At 40.8% G+C, this 19,612-nt stretch overlaps 1 protein-coding gene across 1 annotated transcript; it reads right to left on the bottom strand.

Annotated features, from left to right (window-relative positions):
- Nucleotides 1–1,380: 1,380 nt before the first annotated feature.
- On the bottom strand, nucleotides 1,381–18,372 carry tmem229b (transmembrane protein 229B). Its single transcript, XM_085257877.1, has 3 exons — nucleotides 18,289–18,372; nucleotides 17,382–17,525; nucleotides 1,381–4,838 (listed from the first exon to the last, which is right to left on the bottom strand). The coding sequence occupies exon 3, from the start codon at nucleotides 4,784–4,786 to the stop codon at nucleotides 4,190–4,192; it is 597 nt and encodes a 198-aa protein (XP_085114003.1). The 5' UTR covers nucleotides 4,787–4,838; nucleotides 17,382–17,525; nucleotides 18,289–18,372; the 3' UTR covers nucleotides 1,381–4,189.
- Nucleotides 18,373–19,612: the final 1,240 nt, after the last annotated feature.

Genomic DNA, 19,612 nt, shown 5'->3' with positions numbered 1-19,612 from the left:
CGGTAATAAAAGCCGAGGTAGGTCAACAGTGATCACTGACTGTTTTAGGAGCTTTTTGAGATTAAATAGAAGAAAATACAAAACATTAAACATGTTAACAACACAAAAGCCATATTAAACGACTACTTTAGGCCCGGAAGTAGAATTCGTCACGTCATCACTTAACAATCGGATAGTCTTATTAAAGCATCCCTTTGCTGTCTCTCTATAGCAGGTACAAAACCAAGAAGGTTTTCCACAGAATACTCACCCTTATTCTACAGATTTTGAAGTATCCTGAAAAACTTTACTCATTCCCTGGATGGAAAATATTTCGCAAGATTAAAACTATATAAAAATAAAGACAATGACAGAGAGGAGGAGGGATAGCAGATAGTGAACCAGGAAGTGAAGAGGATTAGTAAGGAGGAAGTAGGGAAGCTATGAAGAGGATGAAAAACGGAAAGGTGGTTGACTCAAATGACATGCCTATGGAGATATGGAGATTTCTGGGAGAGGGGGCAGTGGGCTTTCTAACCAGACTGTTTAAAAACAATCTTAGAAAGTGAGATAATGTTTGAGAAATAGAGAAATAGTGTACTGGTACAGAGTTTTTAAGAGTGAGATGATGTGCAGAGCTGCAATAACTACAGAGGGATAAAAGTGATGATACCATGAAGCTATGGGAAAGAGTTACTGATGCTGAGGATGTTGACGGTGAAGTATAGAGGTTAGAATAAATTACACTGTCTTTGTGGATCTAGAGAAAGAATGTGATTGTGTCTGCTACAGTTTCAGATGTGACCCTGTGAAAATCTTCCTGAAGGAAAGCACTAGAACATGTAGTGACCTAGAAGTTCTCACTCAGAGCACCAGTTACTCAATCACAGGGAAAGTTGCTCATCCCTTGAGGATATGAGCATTTTTGTAAAGCACGTTTGATGGCCTGCTCTGTGATTTCGCATAAGCAGCAATTAGCTCGATGTAAAGAAGTCAAATGTTCAAACAAAGACTTACACCTGCTTAATCTCAGACTGCAGATGTTTTCCAACACTGAGGGGGGGTTTAATGTGTGCGCTGTTCCCCCCCAAAAAAACCTTTTATATAAGTTTGTTTTATGTTCAAACTGTATGGATGTAAAACAACTAATTTCATCGTCCTATTTACTTTTAATTCTGGGTCTTTAGCCAAGCAGGAGAAAAGATTTAGTTGTATTACTTTTCAGGAGTAGCCATGACCTGATCCAGAGGGAAATCTCTGCTGTGAGCTACTGTACAGATATTCATTGTACCCCGAGGATGAACCCTGAAGAATCCAGAGTTGTCTTTGAGTGAAATGTGGGTAAATGTATACATTTTTGTTGACATAGATCATTAAAAAAAGGTTCCATACAAACAAATATCAAGATCCAATAAATATATTTAATCCCAGCAACTGATAAATCATACATGAACAAAAAACAAAATGATTGATATACAGTACAGTGATTTCACTAAAAACCTGTACATTTCTTTTTTTGTTTGTTTCTTTAAAGCAACTGTTACAGTGCATGGGGGGCTAATAATCAGCAGGTTAAAATCTGAGTTTGACGAGATAATTTTTGCACTTGCACATGCACACTGGAGGTAAAAATACCAGAGTATCAACTTTAACACACTTTACATGCACACACAGAGACAGTGTCTCTGTACAACACCCTATGCACACTCAGCACGCCTTCATTCACATATTGCGGAGAATACACTTGCATTTTCTTGTAATTTCTTCCATTAAAGCAGTAGTACTAATTAGCTGCATACCATATTGTAGTTCATTGGATTTTAAAGAGAAGTTAAACATAGCTGGGGCATAGATTATATTGCTTTTAAGCCTTTTGAGTCACATATGAAATAAACATGTTAAAGTTAGATAAAAATGCCATGGGGTTAAAACCACAACATGTTTTTTGTTTTTTTCACAAGTTTTTCTCTACACATTATAGTTTCCATTGTAGCATAATAAAAGTTGTTTTCAGTGTATCCACCGGGTGGCAGCACTTCATCCCAGCTTAGACAGTGAAGGGAAGCCACTGCATTTCAGTGACACAACACAGATGAAGGTCACCGTTTTACAGAGTCCATCAGTTTCTAATAACTGCTCAAGTCTAAGTTGATCAAGCACAGTGTGTCTTTCCTGTAGAACATATACTTTTCAGCAATCATATTCTATATGACATGCTATCAGTATATGCTATCAGTCCTCCAGTACATTGAAATCAAAGTGAAGTGTTTTACCTCTTTTACATTTAAACAGTTAGCACCACATAGAAAGAATGCCATCGCTTCCTGCATATGGAGGCAAGTGTATGCACTTCTTGATCCTTCTACGTCTAGAACTACCATTATTCTGTGTGGGTTACCTGCTTTTAAGACATGAATGTTAAAAAGTGTCAGAGTTTTGAGCATTTTAACCTAGTTGCGCTGATAATACGGCTCCACTGATGCACTCTGCCTCACATGGAAACATCCAGCGTAATACCAAAGAGGTCAAATTACACATCATGAATTTATAAAACACATGAGCAACTAATTCCATTTTGGCTGAAAAGTGAGTGTTTCTTCAGTAAATTATTAACAAATTCTGCTGTGAACTTCCTCTCCTTCACTTAAGTCGGCAACAAAAACAACGGGGACAGAAATGGAAACCTAAAGACCAATAATTCGATGACTCTTTGTAAATAAAATAAAAAAGTTTTTTTCTTGGAATTCAATACTTCACCTTCGGTGTCCATCCATGAGATTCTCCATTCACAGGCTTCACTTGTTCAGCAAACATATTCATACGTGTGCACTGTAACTGGACAGGAAGGAGTATTGTGTTCCAGTGAATGACAGTTACATACATACATGAGGCATGTGTGGCCTCGACAACATTAAAGAAAACAAAATGCAGACAGCGAGCCGTGTGCACGTTTTTGAACAGCTGCAAAAAAAAAAAAAAGCACATTACCGAGAAGCTTTGTGCTTTATGCTGATGGTCGTGACTCGTAACCATGACAGCAGAAAGGCGTCCCTGCATTTATTTAGTGCCATCATATAAGCTTGCAGACACACACACCTACAGTCACACACAGTGGCGGAGAAGCTGCCATGCAAGGCCATGACCTGCTCAACGGGAGCAGTTTGGGTATCAACGTCTCACTCAAGGACACTTCATCATGCAGTAAGGAGACAACAGGCAATCAACCCTGATAGCTGGTGGACCAGCTCCACCTTCTGAGCTACTGTCATTAACACACAAGCAGCAGACTGATTGTGGAGACACACAGTATGGCTGCTGAATGAGCTCTGTAAAAAAAATGTCACATTATATTGGAAGACAATTTTTTCATGCATTGTTTTTGTTTTTTGTTTTTTAGGCATTGTGGGTATTCTCTAACTGCAGAGAAACATTCGTCGTGACATAAGCTGACAGATGGCGCATTGCTTCCTGGGTGGACAGTATACTCTTAAGGTGTTGAATACAAGTATTTTATTTTGAAAGTTCAGTCACTGCTAACCACCTCACTCAGGCAAGCACATATATAGTGGTATCATACCAGCAGGCTGTTTCCTGTCACACGCAAAAGCTCCTTATTTTTAGCCGTGAATGACCTTTCAAAATAAAATGCTGGTATACAGCACCTTTATGGATCCTTTTGTAGCTACATTACTACAGTACTTTGAATAATACTAAAGGACAATATGTACATTTTAAAAAAGGACATTTCACAACCAAGCTACTTTTTACTATGATTTCTACACAGCAAGCATTCTGCTTTAATATAGACTGATGTGCCCCTGAAAAACATTAATAATGTATTTGTTCGTGAATTAATTCTTCCACAGGACAATCACACATACTCTTTGCAACAGTAGTTCTTTTACCCAAACACTGTGGGACAGGAGAGAGAGCCCTGATCTCCTTAAGGTCAAGCCCACATGGAAATGGGTGGTGCGTTATGAAATGCAGCAAACACAGCAGCATGTAGTTAACGGTACCCCTGTGTTAACAGTGTGTGATTTGGGCATTTAAAGCCCCAGTTAGGTGTTTGTTGTCTGGCTGTCTGCATACCAGCCCAGTCTGCACAGCTGTGTGTCTTCATCTCACACAGCTGAGGGGTAGGACTGCTTATGAAAAGGAGGGTCGGATTGGGCTGGTTTGGATTGTGTCATTCTATCAATTCCTTGATTCATTCTGCTTTAAGGTAGCCATTAGAATTATTTCCCATCCCTCTGCTCCTCTCTCTCCTTCTCCCACCCCCCACAGTTCCTCCATTCCCTCGGCCACCCCCAGCATCAGATTGATGGTTTGACCAACCATCCTCGGGCCCTTCATGAAAGCGCAGCCTCAGCGTTTTGCGGATGACGAGGCGCTCCACAATGAAGGATGCGCAGAACCAGGGCACCGCGTACTCAGCCGTGATCAGTCCCTTAAAGTTGTAGCGGAACTCAGAGTAGTCCCAAGGGCAGGCGTTGAATTGGCGCAGCAGCAGCCCCGTACCAAACTCCCACAGGTAGGTCCATAAAGTGTAGATGATGCAGCGCAGCAGCACGGGGCAGCGACCGCGCAGCTTTAGGTACATCTGCTCCACAATGAGGATGCAGGTGCCATAGATGAAGAGCGCCCATACACTGGTCACGCCAGGGAACTTCCAGTTGCAGTTGACCACAAACTCCCAGGCTGCAGTAAACATCACCTCACAGAAGTAACCATGGATGGCGTACAGGTACCAGCGTGACAGCGCTGTCAGAGGAACGGGAGCCTCTGGGGTTTCCGATGTCACCATCCTTCCTCCTCTCGCCTTCACACAGACTTTACTGTAGCAAAAAAACAAAGATCTGAAGGAAAAGGAGAGAAAGAAAGAGGCAGAAAGATGACAAGCAGGCAGCAAGACACTGATCAGGATACATATTAATTCTAACAATTTTCAAGTTGTACTCTTTAGATTCTATTTATAGTTGGCATTCGTTCTGCTATAGTTATTCAATGTATTAACATCCATTTCTCGTTTTTATTGTTAGTGTCTCTTTCCATCATATCAGAGCTGTACTGACTTTTTGATCATGCAAACGTCAAGGTACGCAGGTTTTTGTGTAGGAAGGAGATAAATCAGTCGACCGGAGCAGCGGAACTATTGAGGAGTGGAGATTTGGATATTAATTAAAACAAGAGCGAAATGTGAAAGTGCAAAATGTTCAGGACAGAAACAGCTGCATAAAACTGATAACACAACTTCAGCTCTGCACAGACAGCATGCTAACACAAAGGTAGCAAAGAAGCATGCAGACTCTGGTCCAGCATCCAGAGCCTGTTCTTCAGTTGGTAACAAGGCAGCGATATCAGGCGTGTGACCTTCATTTCTATCTGCACATATTTTGAAAGTAGAATCGCTTTGAAAACTCTTTAGGCTTGTTTTCAAATTTGCTTTGTTTTTGTCCGTTTTGCGTTTATATTTAAAAACTAAAAAAGATCTTGTGTGTCCTCTTTAGGATAAAGATGTAATGGTGTGTGGGGCTGTAGCCTCAGGTTTATGTTGCTAACTGATAATTATGTGATAATGTATTTCAAGTAATATAATAATCAGTGTAACACATTATTTTCTCCGGCAAGTAATTACATAGTAATTACAGTAATTTGTAATATACTACAGGGTTTCTTTTTAGTGAAACTCCAACCCTGGGTGTGTTGAAAACTATTCACACATGTGTCTCCTGTACTGTTTGACTTTCTACATTCACACCTATTTTTCATTGCAACTTGACCACAGTGTGGAGGTAAGACAGCAGGGATTATATTGTTTTCCAGTTTCCTTTTCATTTGTTTATGAACTTGTCTGCACTCTTTATGAGTTTGGCCCCCAAAGAAACTCTATCAGTATCTTACTGGAGAGTCTGAAAACAACATACAACAACAAACATACATTACTTTTCCTGATTTTAAATATTACAGTTCCTGCCAACTTCTGAAGTAGTGATGACACAAGTGTAAGCTGTCTGGGGTCTACAGCTATTTGCTGTTATCTTTATTAACAACAGTTTGCCAGGACTGTAATCTTGGATTACAACTTTAATTGTAAATGGTACCAAGCCATAGTTCAATTAAGGACAAGGTGATGAAATAGTGTACTGACATCAGGAAGATTAAATTAGAGACTAGAGGGCTGCAGAGCACTTAAACTCTACGCCCTTCCCTCAGCTGATGCTATTTACTGAGTGACTGCGGGTGTTTCTTATGTAAGGTATAGCTTCATCATCTGACTACCTACATCATGTGCTCTTTTTCTAAATCCTGCAGCTTGACACACACACACAGGCTTTGGTATCAGGTATCAGAAGGCCCACGCAGGGCTAGATCCTTCCTCTATTTAAACACTGCACGTCCAATAAAAAAACACACAAAAGGAAAACAGCTCCATACTGGCAGGTTCAAGGACTACATAGTTTATAAGACCACTGTGTGTATATATCATCTGCTATACAATGTTTCCAGAGGAAACTGTGTCATAGTGGCAGTTATTATACAATAGCTCATAACCGGTCTGTTAAATACAAGCTCTGACAGAGGTTAGGAGTACAAAAGCTGGTTTGAAGAACAAAAGCTGATTTTTTGGGGCTATTTATTCCTTCAAAGGTTTGCTGGGGCCCAGAGTGAGTCCCTGGGGATTAACACATTTCTCCCAAACAAGAAACAAGGGTTTCATGTGAGGAACTGGGCCACAGCAATGGACCAACTGACCTCCCTAAACCCTTTATACCATCTTTTTGTGGCTCCCTGGGAAATACTCTCCTTCTCATCCCTTCCAGCATGACTGGGTCAGCCAATAGTTGTCAAATATTGTGAGCACAAGCTTTAGCCTTTTGCAAGAACTGGTTCCCGTTAAAGGGTTTACTGCATCAGAACAGCTCCTTGTGACCTTTATGAAAATAATCAAGTAAATTTCCCTTTAGCGCCTGAAAGATAAGGACATTAATGAAATCTTAGCACTTATCCTTAAAGTGGAAAAAACACTGAAGATTCAACACATTCTCACGTTCAGGGTTCTGAAATGACACTGACCTATCGAACATGTAGCGAGTGAATGGTGCTGATGGGTATATGTTATTTGGATGGAGCCAGGCTAGCAGGTTCCACTTCTTTCCACTCTTTGTGCTGAGTATGCTGACTTGATTCAAGCTTAAGCCGTATAGCGGGGTGGGCAACTCCAGGCCTCGAGGGCTGGTGTCCTGCAGGTTTTAGATGTGTCCTTGATCCAACACAGCTGATTCAAACGGCTAAATGACCTCCTCATCATGTCCTGAAGTTCTCTAGAGGCCTGGTAAGGAACTGATCATGTGATTCAGATGTGCTGACCCAAGGTGATATCTAAAACCTGCAGTACACCGGCACTCGAGGCCTGGAGTTGCCCACCTCTGCCATATAGTCTGTGATCAGACATGAGTCGAATGGATCTTCTAATCTCACTCTCGACGTGATAGTGACTTTACCAAAATGTTAAATGTAAAGTGCTATGTTGCACTGTATTCACAGACTATGTGTGCAGGATTAGAGATGACCACTTGGTCTGAAAAAATGCACCATTGCCCAAGTGCACAAACTTGCATTATTTTTAATAACCAGCAGGGGGCAATACCTGCAGATGAAGCCTATGATAATAGGCTTCCTAATGCTATATTGACTTACTTTCTCAGTAGAGCAGACAGGGGTAAGGTGAGAGCAAGATGAGTATGCCTCCTATCTGTCTCCTTCCAAGAGAAACGAGACAGATAGTCCATGGCACCACCTATACCTGACACTTGACCCAGTTTACTTTCCATGTAATTTACAGCTTTTCCTTCTAAAACACTTCAAAACAAAAGTCATCCTTCAGGAGTGGGTTAAATACCTGTATACATACAGTGGTTAGCTTAATGCATTTTATTCATAGCATCACGTAGTGTAATCAGGCACTCATGAACCTATATCCAAAAAGGATTTAAAATCAATTCTGCGTGAGATGACCAAATCACAAAAGTATTGCATACTGTATATATACAGTGGGGCAAAAAAGTATTTAGTCAGCCACCGATTGTGCAAGTTCCCCCACTTAAAATGATGACAGAGGTCAGTAATTTGCACCAGAGGTACACTTCAACTGTGAGAGACAGAATGTGAAAAAAAAATCCATGAATCCACATGGTAGGATTTGTAAAGAATTTATTCGTAAATCAGGGTGGAAAATAAGTATTTGGTCACCTCAAACAAGGAAAATCTCTGGCTCTCACAGACCTGTAACGTCTTCTGTAAGAAGCTTTTCTGTCCCCCACTCGTTACCCGTATGAATGGCACCTGTTTGAACTCATCATCTGTATAAAAGACACCTGTCCACAGCCTCAAACAGTCAGACTCCAAACTCCGCCATGGCCAAGACCAAAGAGCTTTCGAAGGACACCAGGAAAAGTATTGTAGACCTGCACCAGACTGGGAAGAGTGAATCTACAATAGGCAAGCAGCTTGGTGTGAAAAAATCAACTGTGGGAGCAATCATCAGAAAATGGAAGACATACAAGACCACTGATAATCTCCCTCGATCTGGGGCTCCACGCAAGATCTCATCTCGTGGGGTCAAAATGATCATGAGAACGGTGAGCAAAGATCCCAGAACCACACGGGGGGACCTGGTGAATGACCTGCAGAGAGCTGGGACCAAAGTAACAAAGGTCACCATCAGTAACACACTACAACGGCAGGGAATCAAATCCCGCAGTGCCAGGCGTGTTCCGCTGCTGAAGCCAGTGCATGTCCAGGCCCGTCTGAAGTTTGCCAGAGAGCACATGGATGATACAGCAGAGGATTGGGAGAATGTCATGTGGTCAGATGAAACCAAAGTAGAACTTTTTGGTATAAACTCAACTCGTCGTGTTTGGAGGAAGAAGAATACTGAGTTGCATCCCAAGAACACCATACCTACTGTGAAGCATGGGGGTGGAAACATCATGCTATGGGGCTGTTTTTCTGCCAAGGGGACAGGACGACTGATCCGTGTTAAGGACAGAATGAATGGGGCCATGTATCGTGAGATTTTGAGCCAAAACCTCCTTCCATCAGTGAGAACTTTGAAGATGAAACGAGGCTGGGTCTTCCAACATGACAATGATCCAAAACACACCGCCCGGGCAACAAAGGAGTGGCTCCGTAAGAAGCATTTGAAAGTCCTGGAGTGGCCTAGCCAGTCTCCAGACCTCAACCCCATAGAAAATCTGTGGCGGGAGTTGAAAGTCCGTGTTGCTCGGCGACAGCCCCAAAACATCACTGCTCTCGAGAAGATCTGCATGGAGGAATGGGCCAAAATACCAGCTACTGTGTGTGCAAACCTGGTAAAGACTTATAGTAAACGTTTGACCTCTGTTATTGCCAACAAAGGTTATGTTACAAAGTATTGAGTTGTATTTTTGTTATTGACCAAATACTTATTTTCCACCCAGATTTACAAATAAATTCTTTACAAATCCTACCATGTGGATTCATGGATTTTTTTTTCACATTCTGTCTCTCACAGTTGAAGTGTACCTCTGGTGCAAATTACTGACCTCTGTCATCATTTTAGGTGGGGGAACTTGCACAATCGGTGGCTGACTAAATACTTTTTTGCCCCACTGTATATCCCACTGTGGCCAAAGCACATGCCCATGTTTTCTCTGTATTATTGTTGGGTCTTTAAACTAAAATGTAACACGCCTTGTTGCGATTTGGTGCTATATAAATAAAACTGAATTAAATTGAAATGAATTATTCTACTGTCAAGAGGATGAGGGAACATTCAGTAAAGATGCTGTTATTAAGAAACCTTGACTTTCTGGTCTGAATATATTAGAACTTATAAAAAAATATGATAGCACTAATCTTTACCACTGGTGACTGGTTTTTATTGGATTTAAGATTTGTGGCCACTGCTGATACCTTTAAAAAGAAGCTTAAGACCCACTTTTGCAGGCTTGCTTTTATTTAGTTTGATCTATTTATGCCATTTATACCACACATGGGGGAACCTGGATACTAAGGTTTATTGATGAATGCGGGTATAAGTAGCAGGATGAATTCTGTGTGTACAGGAATATACACTCTGCTCAGATTTAGCCAAATGCTGCAAAACTGATCAGACTGTGCTTCACTGGGCAAATAAATAATGACTCAAAGCAAAGTGCAAAAAGCAACATAAGTTTGCAACTTGTCCATTGGCTCTGGGCTTCAGGCAGGCATTGGCTGTGAAAGATTTGCATCCAAATTGAATCTTATTGAAGCTTCTGAAAATGAGGCACTATGCATGAAGATGGATGTAAATCTTTATACTTTTGTTAAAGCTCTTGAATAAAAGCTGAGATCATATTTTTATAGAATGTATGTAGAGGAAAATTTTTTACAAATGTGACATAAACACATGGACCTAAATGTAAATCGTGGTCCTATTTAAAATAAAATTCGCAGGATTTCTTTGAGATATTTTTACTTTCTCACTGAAAAGTCAGCATAATAAGACCACATCCTCAGTTTCTCAGTTGATCCCCCTCCCACTTATGGTAGAGGGGGAAATAAAGAACAAGGCTGTGGTGATGGTCAAAATGTTGAACTGAAAATGGCCTTAAAAGAGTTCACAAACTAATAAGCTTCCCATTCTCACTCGAGTATCACATGCCTTAATTCTATTCCCACACTTTCTTCTTTCAGTTCAGTTCCCCCTTCTCTCTTCTCTCTTTTTTTTTTTTTGCTTCACTGACAGCAGTCTCATGCCCACTAAGCCGCTAATGACGAAAAATATGTGAGACGACATTCAGCCGTCTAACCCTGGACTTTGTGCCAAAGGGCCTGTAGATATATTCGGGGGTGAAAGAAAAGGCTTAAAATGATTAGTAGAGTAGTGCAGCAAACATGACTTGCTCTTAGCTTTATATAAAAAGAAATCATTTTCATTGAAAGTACTGAAAATATGTGGGTTGTTTCTTTCTCTTCAGTAGGTTCCTGTCTCTTGGAAATATATAACAGGGACGTTAATATTATCAGACTCGCTGAAATATTCAGCCGCTCAACCCGTTCTTTACACTACATTTTAGAGAGTTATCACAAAGATAAGATTACAATGGAAATTCTCTGATTGTTTACTGTGCAATACTTGCTTATGCAGTTTCGTAATAGTGCAATCCTTTTTCTTTGTTTTTTGTACCATATTGTGATGAACGTGGGGAACATCCTCATCCACCTTCACTACCTCTGCTCCATGTAGCCTCACTGTTACACCTGCCTACCGCTAATTCACACACAGCTTCTACTGAGCTTGATTTCTCACACTTGCACATACTTCTCTGCCACTCCTGACTTCCTCATGCAGTACCACAGTTTCTCTCTTGACATCCTATCTTATGCGTTCTCTAGGAAGCATATGATGGCGCCCTCCCACCAGTGTGTCATTTGGCACACCATGACAAAGAATACCCAGGACTTTTGAGTAGCTATAATGATATATCAGATGAGAATGGGACAACATTCCCTCCCAGACATCCTACAACTGGTCTCTTCAGTTCGCAGATGATTATGTTGAAACAAGAAAGAAACATGAGATGTTACACAGATATGGCCTAACCTTTGTGAGACATGTTGCTGTCATCAAATTCAAAATGAGCTAGTATTTTTTTTTTCCTCAAAAGCTTTTCTGGAATTGAAAACATTAAACTATGACATGAAAAAAAAACTTATTTGGTTCAATCTTTTGTTACTTTGTTCATTTGAATCAATTTTAAATTTGGTGTCTGGTATCCCTAAAATCGCAGGGAGGTTGTTTTATTATACGTTGAATGTTAACACTGGACACCACAGACATTGCTACCTGACCTTTTTGCTCCACTTTTGCTTTTTAAGGCAAACAGTGGGGAGGCTGATGGGAAATCGGGGGAGAGTTACTGGTGATGACACATACAAAGCTCCCTTGCTGGTTGATGTGATTACATTGTCAGCATCTTAAAAGCTGACAGGACACCTCTGCTCCCTCCTTTAAATGTGTGTGCGTGTAGGAATATCTATTGACTTGTTGCCTCAGCATGACACAGTTCACACACTGGGTGCTATTTGATTCTGCTGCTGTTGCAGTCGTTGTAGGATATCGCCCACCAACCCGCAACCCCAACGGTTCTCTCATCGGGCCAAAGTATTGACCAGCAGGACTCTTTCCAGCTCCTGCTGCTGGGACCCGCATCGCCGTTGCACTCTATTGAGCCCCGCGACGGGACATCACAGTCTGATGGTGATCAGAATGGCAGATGTGATGGAGCTGCCTGCTTTGTAAACCTCAGTATGACCATGGGGAGACACAACACAGGCAGGGTGCTCTCTGAACTGAAAGAGGGGGAAGTGATTAAGACGGGTTTGCCTGAGGACACGAGGGTAAACACCAGCCATGTGTGAGCTTTTAAATGAAAAAAAGCTGAGGGTCTGGTTGAAAACAAGGGTGTCAAGTCTCTGAGATGCATCTCTTGACAGCAGTGAAAAAACAGAAGAACGGCACAAATAAAACACACCAAATGAGAATTCAGCCAAAGTCAATTTGAAAAAGAAAAGATACACACAGATACCTTTACATTGCTAACAGTATGCTGACAGCTGTGAACTCTGACACCATATCAGAAACACACCACGTTGCAGCACAGGATAATCCCTTCATGCACTATATATCTCCCCGTGGCACGGATCCCAGGCCTATGCAGACTTTTAGAAGGTCACTTTTTGAAGGCTGCAGTGGAGTGTATAGAAACCAGCAATATCCATTGCAGCTAAGCGTCAGTCACCAAGGTGACCTAACCACTGCTTCATCTCCACTGATGGAAACAGCACTGCAGGCGACATGCCCTTGATGTAATCAACTTGAAAATACTGACGCTTTAAAGCAAATGTATTTATGTTTTGTGCCTTCTTCTGCTGAAATACACCAGTCAGAATTGCAATGAGCACACATGATTAGCCACTGGTGCTAAAAATCCAAACAAGTTCCAGCTTCTTAAGTGAGATTTTCTAAATGATTATTAGCCCGTTAATTCCCCAAGAGTGTACAGAATGCTGCTAGTTCTATGACTGGGAATCTGTAGGACTGCTGTCCCTTCCTTGATCACCATTAGCTGATCCTGGTCAATACTGCTTTTTTAGAAGCACGATGAGCAAGCGGCAAGAAGTGTGTGTTTAACAGGGCCTACGTAAAAATGTCCGATAAGAGTTAGGGGTGAAAGAAGGGGGATGTGCAAACCTACTGAGGTATTGCAAAATAAACTGATCCCAAATGATTCCAGAAGGCAGGTCGATTACCCCTGAAACAACAAACTGTCACTCTCCTAAATATCACATCTACCTTTTCTGTAAGATGAAGCAAATAAAAGTTCCAAAACACGCTCAACAAGCCACATCTATGTGGACTGATCTATTTACAGCTGATACCAGTGCCTGCACTTAAAAGGCAGTGTATAAAACCTGGCATCAGTAAGACAAGTGCAGCCTCATCTGGAGCATCTTCAACAACTGTTGCTGCTAATGGTGAAAACCACAAACTTGTTTCACCACTTGAGGCAAAAAAGTACAAACAGGCTGCAGAGGAGATATTAACAGCTGGTGATGTAAAAATATGACTGATATATATTATATCATGATATATATTATATATATTGATATATATATATTGATATAATATATATTTATATATTGATATAATATAATTGACATGATTATATATATATATATATATATATATATATATATATATATATATATCATGATATATATTATAAACATATTATTTATTACATATTACATAACATATTATTTATATGTTTATATATAAACAAATAATAAACAAATAATATATAAACATATTATTTATATGTTTATATAAACATATTGTTTATAAATATTAGAAACAAATGAAAACAGATGGAATTACGAGACAATGATACCTCGATGCTAAAGACAAAGACACACTTCTCCCTCCTTCCTTCACAGCATCCCCCTAATTCCAGAGATTCCCCGGGGGCACGTAAAGTATCCGAGCTGCTGATAGAGCGGGAGAGACGCCACGAGGACTAAAAGCCTGGACACAGCAGTGCCAACAGAGGCTCGTATAACTTTATAGTAGGCATTCTTTCTATATCTGCAAGGTGAAAGCCTGAACAAAACAAACAGAGCGGTGGGGGAGGAGTGCACTCAATAAACCGAGTGGTATGAACGCTGAAGGGTTCATTCTCACTGATAGAAACAAATATACCTGATTACCTCTCAATGACCTGATGAAGACTGCAATGAAGACTTTATTACACAAATCAGGTATTACTCAGATTTGTTGATAGAAAACTTTTTTTAAAGAAGAAAAGGTGTTTTTTTCTATATAAGGATGTTTGGTTGCTGCAGTGTTTAGATATGTCTCCAGGGTCGCCTCTTTAAGTTATAGTTCCTGAAATTCATTAAATTGACAGTTACATTCTCGATTATATAAGCTTACAGTTATTCTGAATGGCCACACATAAAACGGGAACACAGAGTGCAGACTCTCCTGTAAAAGCACTTGCAGTGTTTCATTCAGTTGTACTCCTGGAAAGTGACAGAAATAGCTGAGGAGCGTCATGAATGAAACAGGAGAGCCTGACAAGAGGAGTGACTTCAACTCTTTACTGCTTTCTCAGCTCATGCGGTGACGTGGGATTTCCAAAGTTATCTGGCAATCAACGCGCAGTGCAGAGGAAGCGTACTCTGTGCTGCTGGTAGGAATAACATTACGGAGAATGATGTCTAAAGATAAGTGTGTTTGGGTATCCCGGAGGATGGAAATGCACTGGGTTGTTTTCTGTATAGTTAAACTGCATGTCCTTCTGTCATTCTTCTTCTCTGCCAGCTTATATGTCAGTTTATCATCGTTCCTTATTACCCAATAAATATCTTAAGAATTACCCTTCACAATCCCGAAAATACTCTCATATTGTTTTCACAACCTTCCTCCAATCACATTCATTCCAGCTCTTGAGCTTTTTGCAATTTAGTAAGAGGCCCTGAGATATTGGAGCTAAGCCCTCTATCCAGGGTAGCATAGGGGTCATGGACCATAGATTAGAAATCGTGGAGCAGCTGTAAAGAAAGCAGGAGATTTACTGACATGGTCATCATGCTGCAATGGAGAGTAATGTCTATAATGGAGGGGTGCAGGCGCATGTTAATCTTCTATCAGACAGCTTCGTAATCAATCTTTGACAGCGCATAATTGAGATTGGTCTCGGTGCACAGGTTTTAGAAGGGAAGAGATCTTTGAAAAACAAAAGAAGCTGAGTGCTGGACTGGCACCTGCTCTGATCAGAGTTTAATACTTGAGTTTTTTTAAAACCTTAAACTCCGTAAATCAAGATGTATCCAATAATGATAAACATGACACTAATGTGCTTAGTCCAGAACACAAAGACAACTTAATGGAAACGCACGTTTTTCACCAGCATATACCAAAGTGCATAAGTGCAAATACAGAATGAACCCATGCCTTGCTCCTCTTTTGTGCATGTATTATAGATGCCTCTACGTGGATGTAATTTGCGATCAATATCTTCAGTTCTCTTGCTCAGTGGTGGTTCTTTTTAACTAATTGAAGAGTTTTAACGCAACCCTAAAAATATAAACTTACACTTAGCGGCCACATCATTAGGTATATCTGTTCAACCGTTCGTAAACACAAATATCCAATCAGCCATCACATGACAGCAATAATGGAAGTAGACATGGTCAAGATGATCTTTTGAAGTTCAAAGTGAGTATCAGAATGGTTGTTGATGCCAGTATTTCAGAAACTGTTCATCTATTTTTCTGCGCAACCATCTCTGGGGTTTACAGTGACAGTTGTATGAAAAAGAGAAAATGTCCAGTGAACAGCAGTTCTCAAATAACCCCTGTAGCAGAAGACCACCCCAGCGGCCACTTTGGCCAGCTAAGAACATTAAACGAAGGCTAAAGTTTGCACAGGCTCACCAAAACTGGACAACAGAAGGCTGGAAACTGCTGCCTGGTCTGATGAGTGTTCATTTCTGCTAAGACATTTACATGGTAGGCTCAGGATTCACGGAAACAAAACGAAAGCATGGATCCATCCTGCTTCGTGGATGACCAGTGGAAAAAATATAAAGTGAAACTAGGTTAAATGAACTTTAATGAGTGGTGAAAATGACAACAACAACAAAAACACTGACACTGCTGTGCTGGTGTTGACTGAAATTCACTTTTTTTATTGTCTTTAAAAAATGTGGGGCTGTGACGTTTCCTTCACGCGTCTTAAAAAGCCTGATAACTCAAGAGGTTAGCAATTCATATATGTGTATGAAAACAGGTAACAGGTCCATTTGTACAGCTACGTTAATTTAGATGCCCACACGCTGATAAATGCAGTTTTTTCAAGCATTTGCATTTATATTAACGGGTCATTCGGGGAATCCTCACTGTGAAATCTAGTGAATGGCTTATAAATAGGTCCAAAATGTCAATAGAGTCAGTGTAAAAGGCTGAGGCGGGATATAGGCTACAGAGGCTGCAGCAGCAGGGATTATCTCACCCCAAATGATAGTGAACTGCAGGCCTTACATGGAATAAATCAATGAGGGATTTTGAAAATCCAAACCCCATATGGCACCGTGTTTCTGTAAAAACACATCCTACAGTGTGACCATGATCCAGAAGAGAAGTCATGACAGAAAAGAATCGCTTGTCTACTTGTAATTAGATGTCCAAAGTCATCTTATCCTGTCCCTGGAAAACTACGGGCCACTGCGCAGGCCCGGCTGCCGAGACTCCGCTGCAGCATCACGCCTCCTTCCTACTGAGCAGTGCGGTATGGTTATCCTTGACAAATAATAATTAAAAAGGCCAGATTCAAAACAGAGAGGGTTTGAAAACACTTGCTTTCCTCTGACAAAGCCTCCGCGTAATGAAAAAGACACACTTATACGCGCAGGCTGCTTTTATAATGCGCTCGTGTACGCTTACATATCCTTATTTTAACAGGTGCAACAGCCTAACTGTGCACAAAACATGTTAAGTGATGACCGATTCGACCAGTTTTGACACAGGATGTCCAGCTGTTTTTTCCAGCCTCGGTGTACTAAATTTGCGGCACGGTTAACAGAAACGCGGCTGCACAACTATCAACTTGCAAGGAAACACTCATTAGTAACAAGCGGGTGAAATTCCCACGGTTGGATACATTACAAAAACCTGCAAAAATAATAACTAGGGAGCCTCACGAATACTTGTTTTGATCATGGCTATTTCTACTAAATCCTAACATGTTGGCTACATGTCGCTGAGCTCCAGCACACCGACGTGAATCATCGTCTGTGCATTTCGTTTACCTTTCGGCTGAGCTCTGCGGTGTCCCTCAGCACACAAGCCGGACGATCAAATGCATCTCCCCCGGAGAGATTGTCCTGGTTGACTCGGTGTCCGCTTCCTGCCGCTCATCTGCTGTCCCCGGCTTCTCCTCCACGGTGTCTCTACTGTCCGATGAAAATTGACACATTTTACTTCACTGCAGCAGCAGCGGCACCAGCAGCACATGCTCAGACAGACTCACGCAGTTCTTGCATCTTTTGGTTAACCGTTTCTGCACCGGAGCTCAGCGTGTGCGTGGCTTCAGGTTGTTTATTATTGGGCTGGAAGTCAGGTGGAAGCCCTCTCATTCAGGTAATGTAGTGTGAAGTCACAGGACGGAAGAAAACCATACACACACGCCCAGTTGGACAATGAATGGCCTACTTTAACAATTTAACTGTGTTAACCTATATGTAAACAACACAGGTAAAGACTTTTATGAAGGAATAGTTCTGCAAACACTGACTTGGAATAATAGATCGACATTTCCGAGGTTTAGTCCTGACTTTCACTGAAGTTGGATTAAAAGTTTTAAATGCAGTTTTGTTCTTGATATCCATACCCTGGCAAAATACTTGAAGAGTCACGCTTTTATGCTTGCCCACCATTTTCAAATCCTACATTATAGCAGGTCTCACTATTATCTTATAAAAACCTTCCATTTCACTGTTGCTGCTATCTGTCTGTCACAAATTAGGCTTGACAGTAGTCTCCACCCTGTCTGCACTCACTTCTACACCTCTCTTCTGCATCCTCCATTGCTTATTTAAACCCAGTTATTTAAACTCATCTACCTTCACCGCCTCCTTCATTGTCTCCTTCTCATTCACACACATATATTCTGTCTTGCTTCTACTTCTACTTTTCCCACTTTTCTCTAGAGCATACCTCCACCTCTCCAGGATTTCCTCCAGCTGCTTCCTATTCTCAATACAGATGACAAAGTCATCTGCAAACACCATAGTCCACAGAGACTCCTGCTTTCCCTCCATTTGTCCATCATCACTGCAAACTGGAACCGAAGCAGATATTTGATGTAAACCCCACCTTGAACCCACTGAACTGTCTTGCTGTCCTCATACGTGTCCTGCACCACCCTCACATACTTCTTCTCTGTCACTCTGGACTTCCTCATGCAATATCACAGTTCCTGTCTTGGCCCCCTATCATATGCTTTATCTAGATCCACAAAATGCACACTGATTCTGACCTTTTCTCTACTTCTCCATCAACACTCTTAATGCAAACATTGCATTAAAGGTTGCAAATTGTACTTCTTATGCCCTCTTGTCCTGCTAGATCTCAGTGCATTGCTCAGTAGCATTTACCATAATATTTCATTGCACATGAAATATTATGGTGCAGTATAGTGCAGTATCTTTAATGTTGTAGGAATTAAAGATACTGCACTACCCTTTGAATCTTAATTATCTAATAGACTCCAATTTGTTCATGTAAATGGAAAGTCCTCATTACACACTAATGTTAATTATGGAGTGCCACAGGGTTCTGTGCGAGGACCAATTCTGTTTACATTATGCCTGCTTCCCATACCATGCATTTTCATTCCTATGCAGATGATACACAGCTCTATCTATCAATGAAGCCTGATAACGTACGCAAATTAGTTAAACTGCAGAAATGTCTTGAAGACATAAAGACCTGGATGACCTTAGTGAAAAGACTTTTTTCCCATTTTAGACCAGAATCTGTTATTCAGTGTCCATATTAAACAAATATGTAAAACTGCTTTTTTGCATTTGCGCAAAATCTTTAAAGATTAAAAACATCCTGTCTCAGAGTGATGCTAAAAAACCAGTTCATGAATTTATTATTTATAGGACTATTGTAATTTATTACTAGTGGGCTGTCCCAAAAACTACCCGAAAAGCATTCAGCTGGTCCAGAATGCTAAAAAAGGGGGCTAAAAAGAGAGAATATTTCTCCCGTATTGGCTTCCTGTTGAATCTAGAATCAAATATAAAGTCCTTATTTGATTAATCAGGCCCATCTTATCTTAGAGACCTCATAGAGAACTTTGCTCTCAGACTGCTGGCTTACTTGTGGTTCCTAGGATATTTTAAAGTGGAATGGGAGGCAGAGCCTTCAGCTTTCAGGTCTCTCTTCACAGTTTGGATTTGGGGAACAGAACACCTCTCTACTTCAAAGATTAGGCTTAAAACCTTCCCTTTTTTAAAAAAACATATCCCTT

Source organism: Mchenga conophoros, linkage group LG19 (assembly GCF_057382185.1).
Source record: "Mchenga conophoros isolate Kocher_MC1m ecotype Shallow Benthic linkage group LG19, M_conophoros_male_GT1.1, whole genome shotgun sequence".
Taxonomy (NCBI): Eukaryota; Metazoa; Chordata; class Actinopteri; order Cichliformes; family Cichlidae; genus Mchenga; species Mchenga conophoros.
Note: the sequence above shows the minus strand (reverse complement) of the source record. Positions and strands in the feature narration are given on the sequence as shown.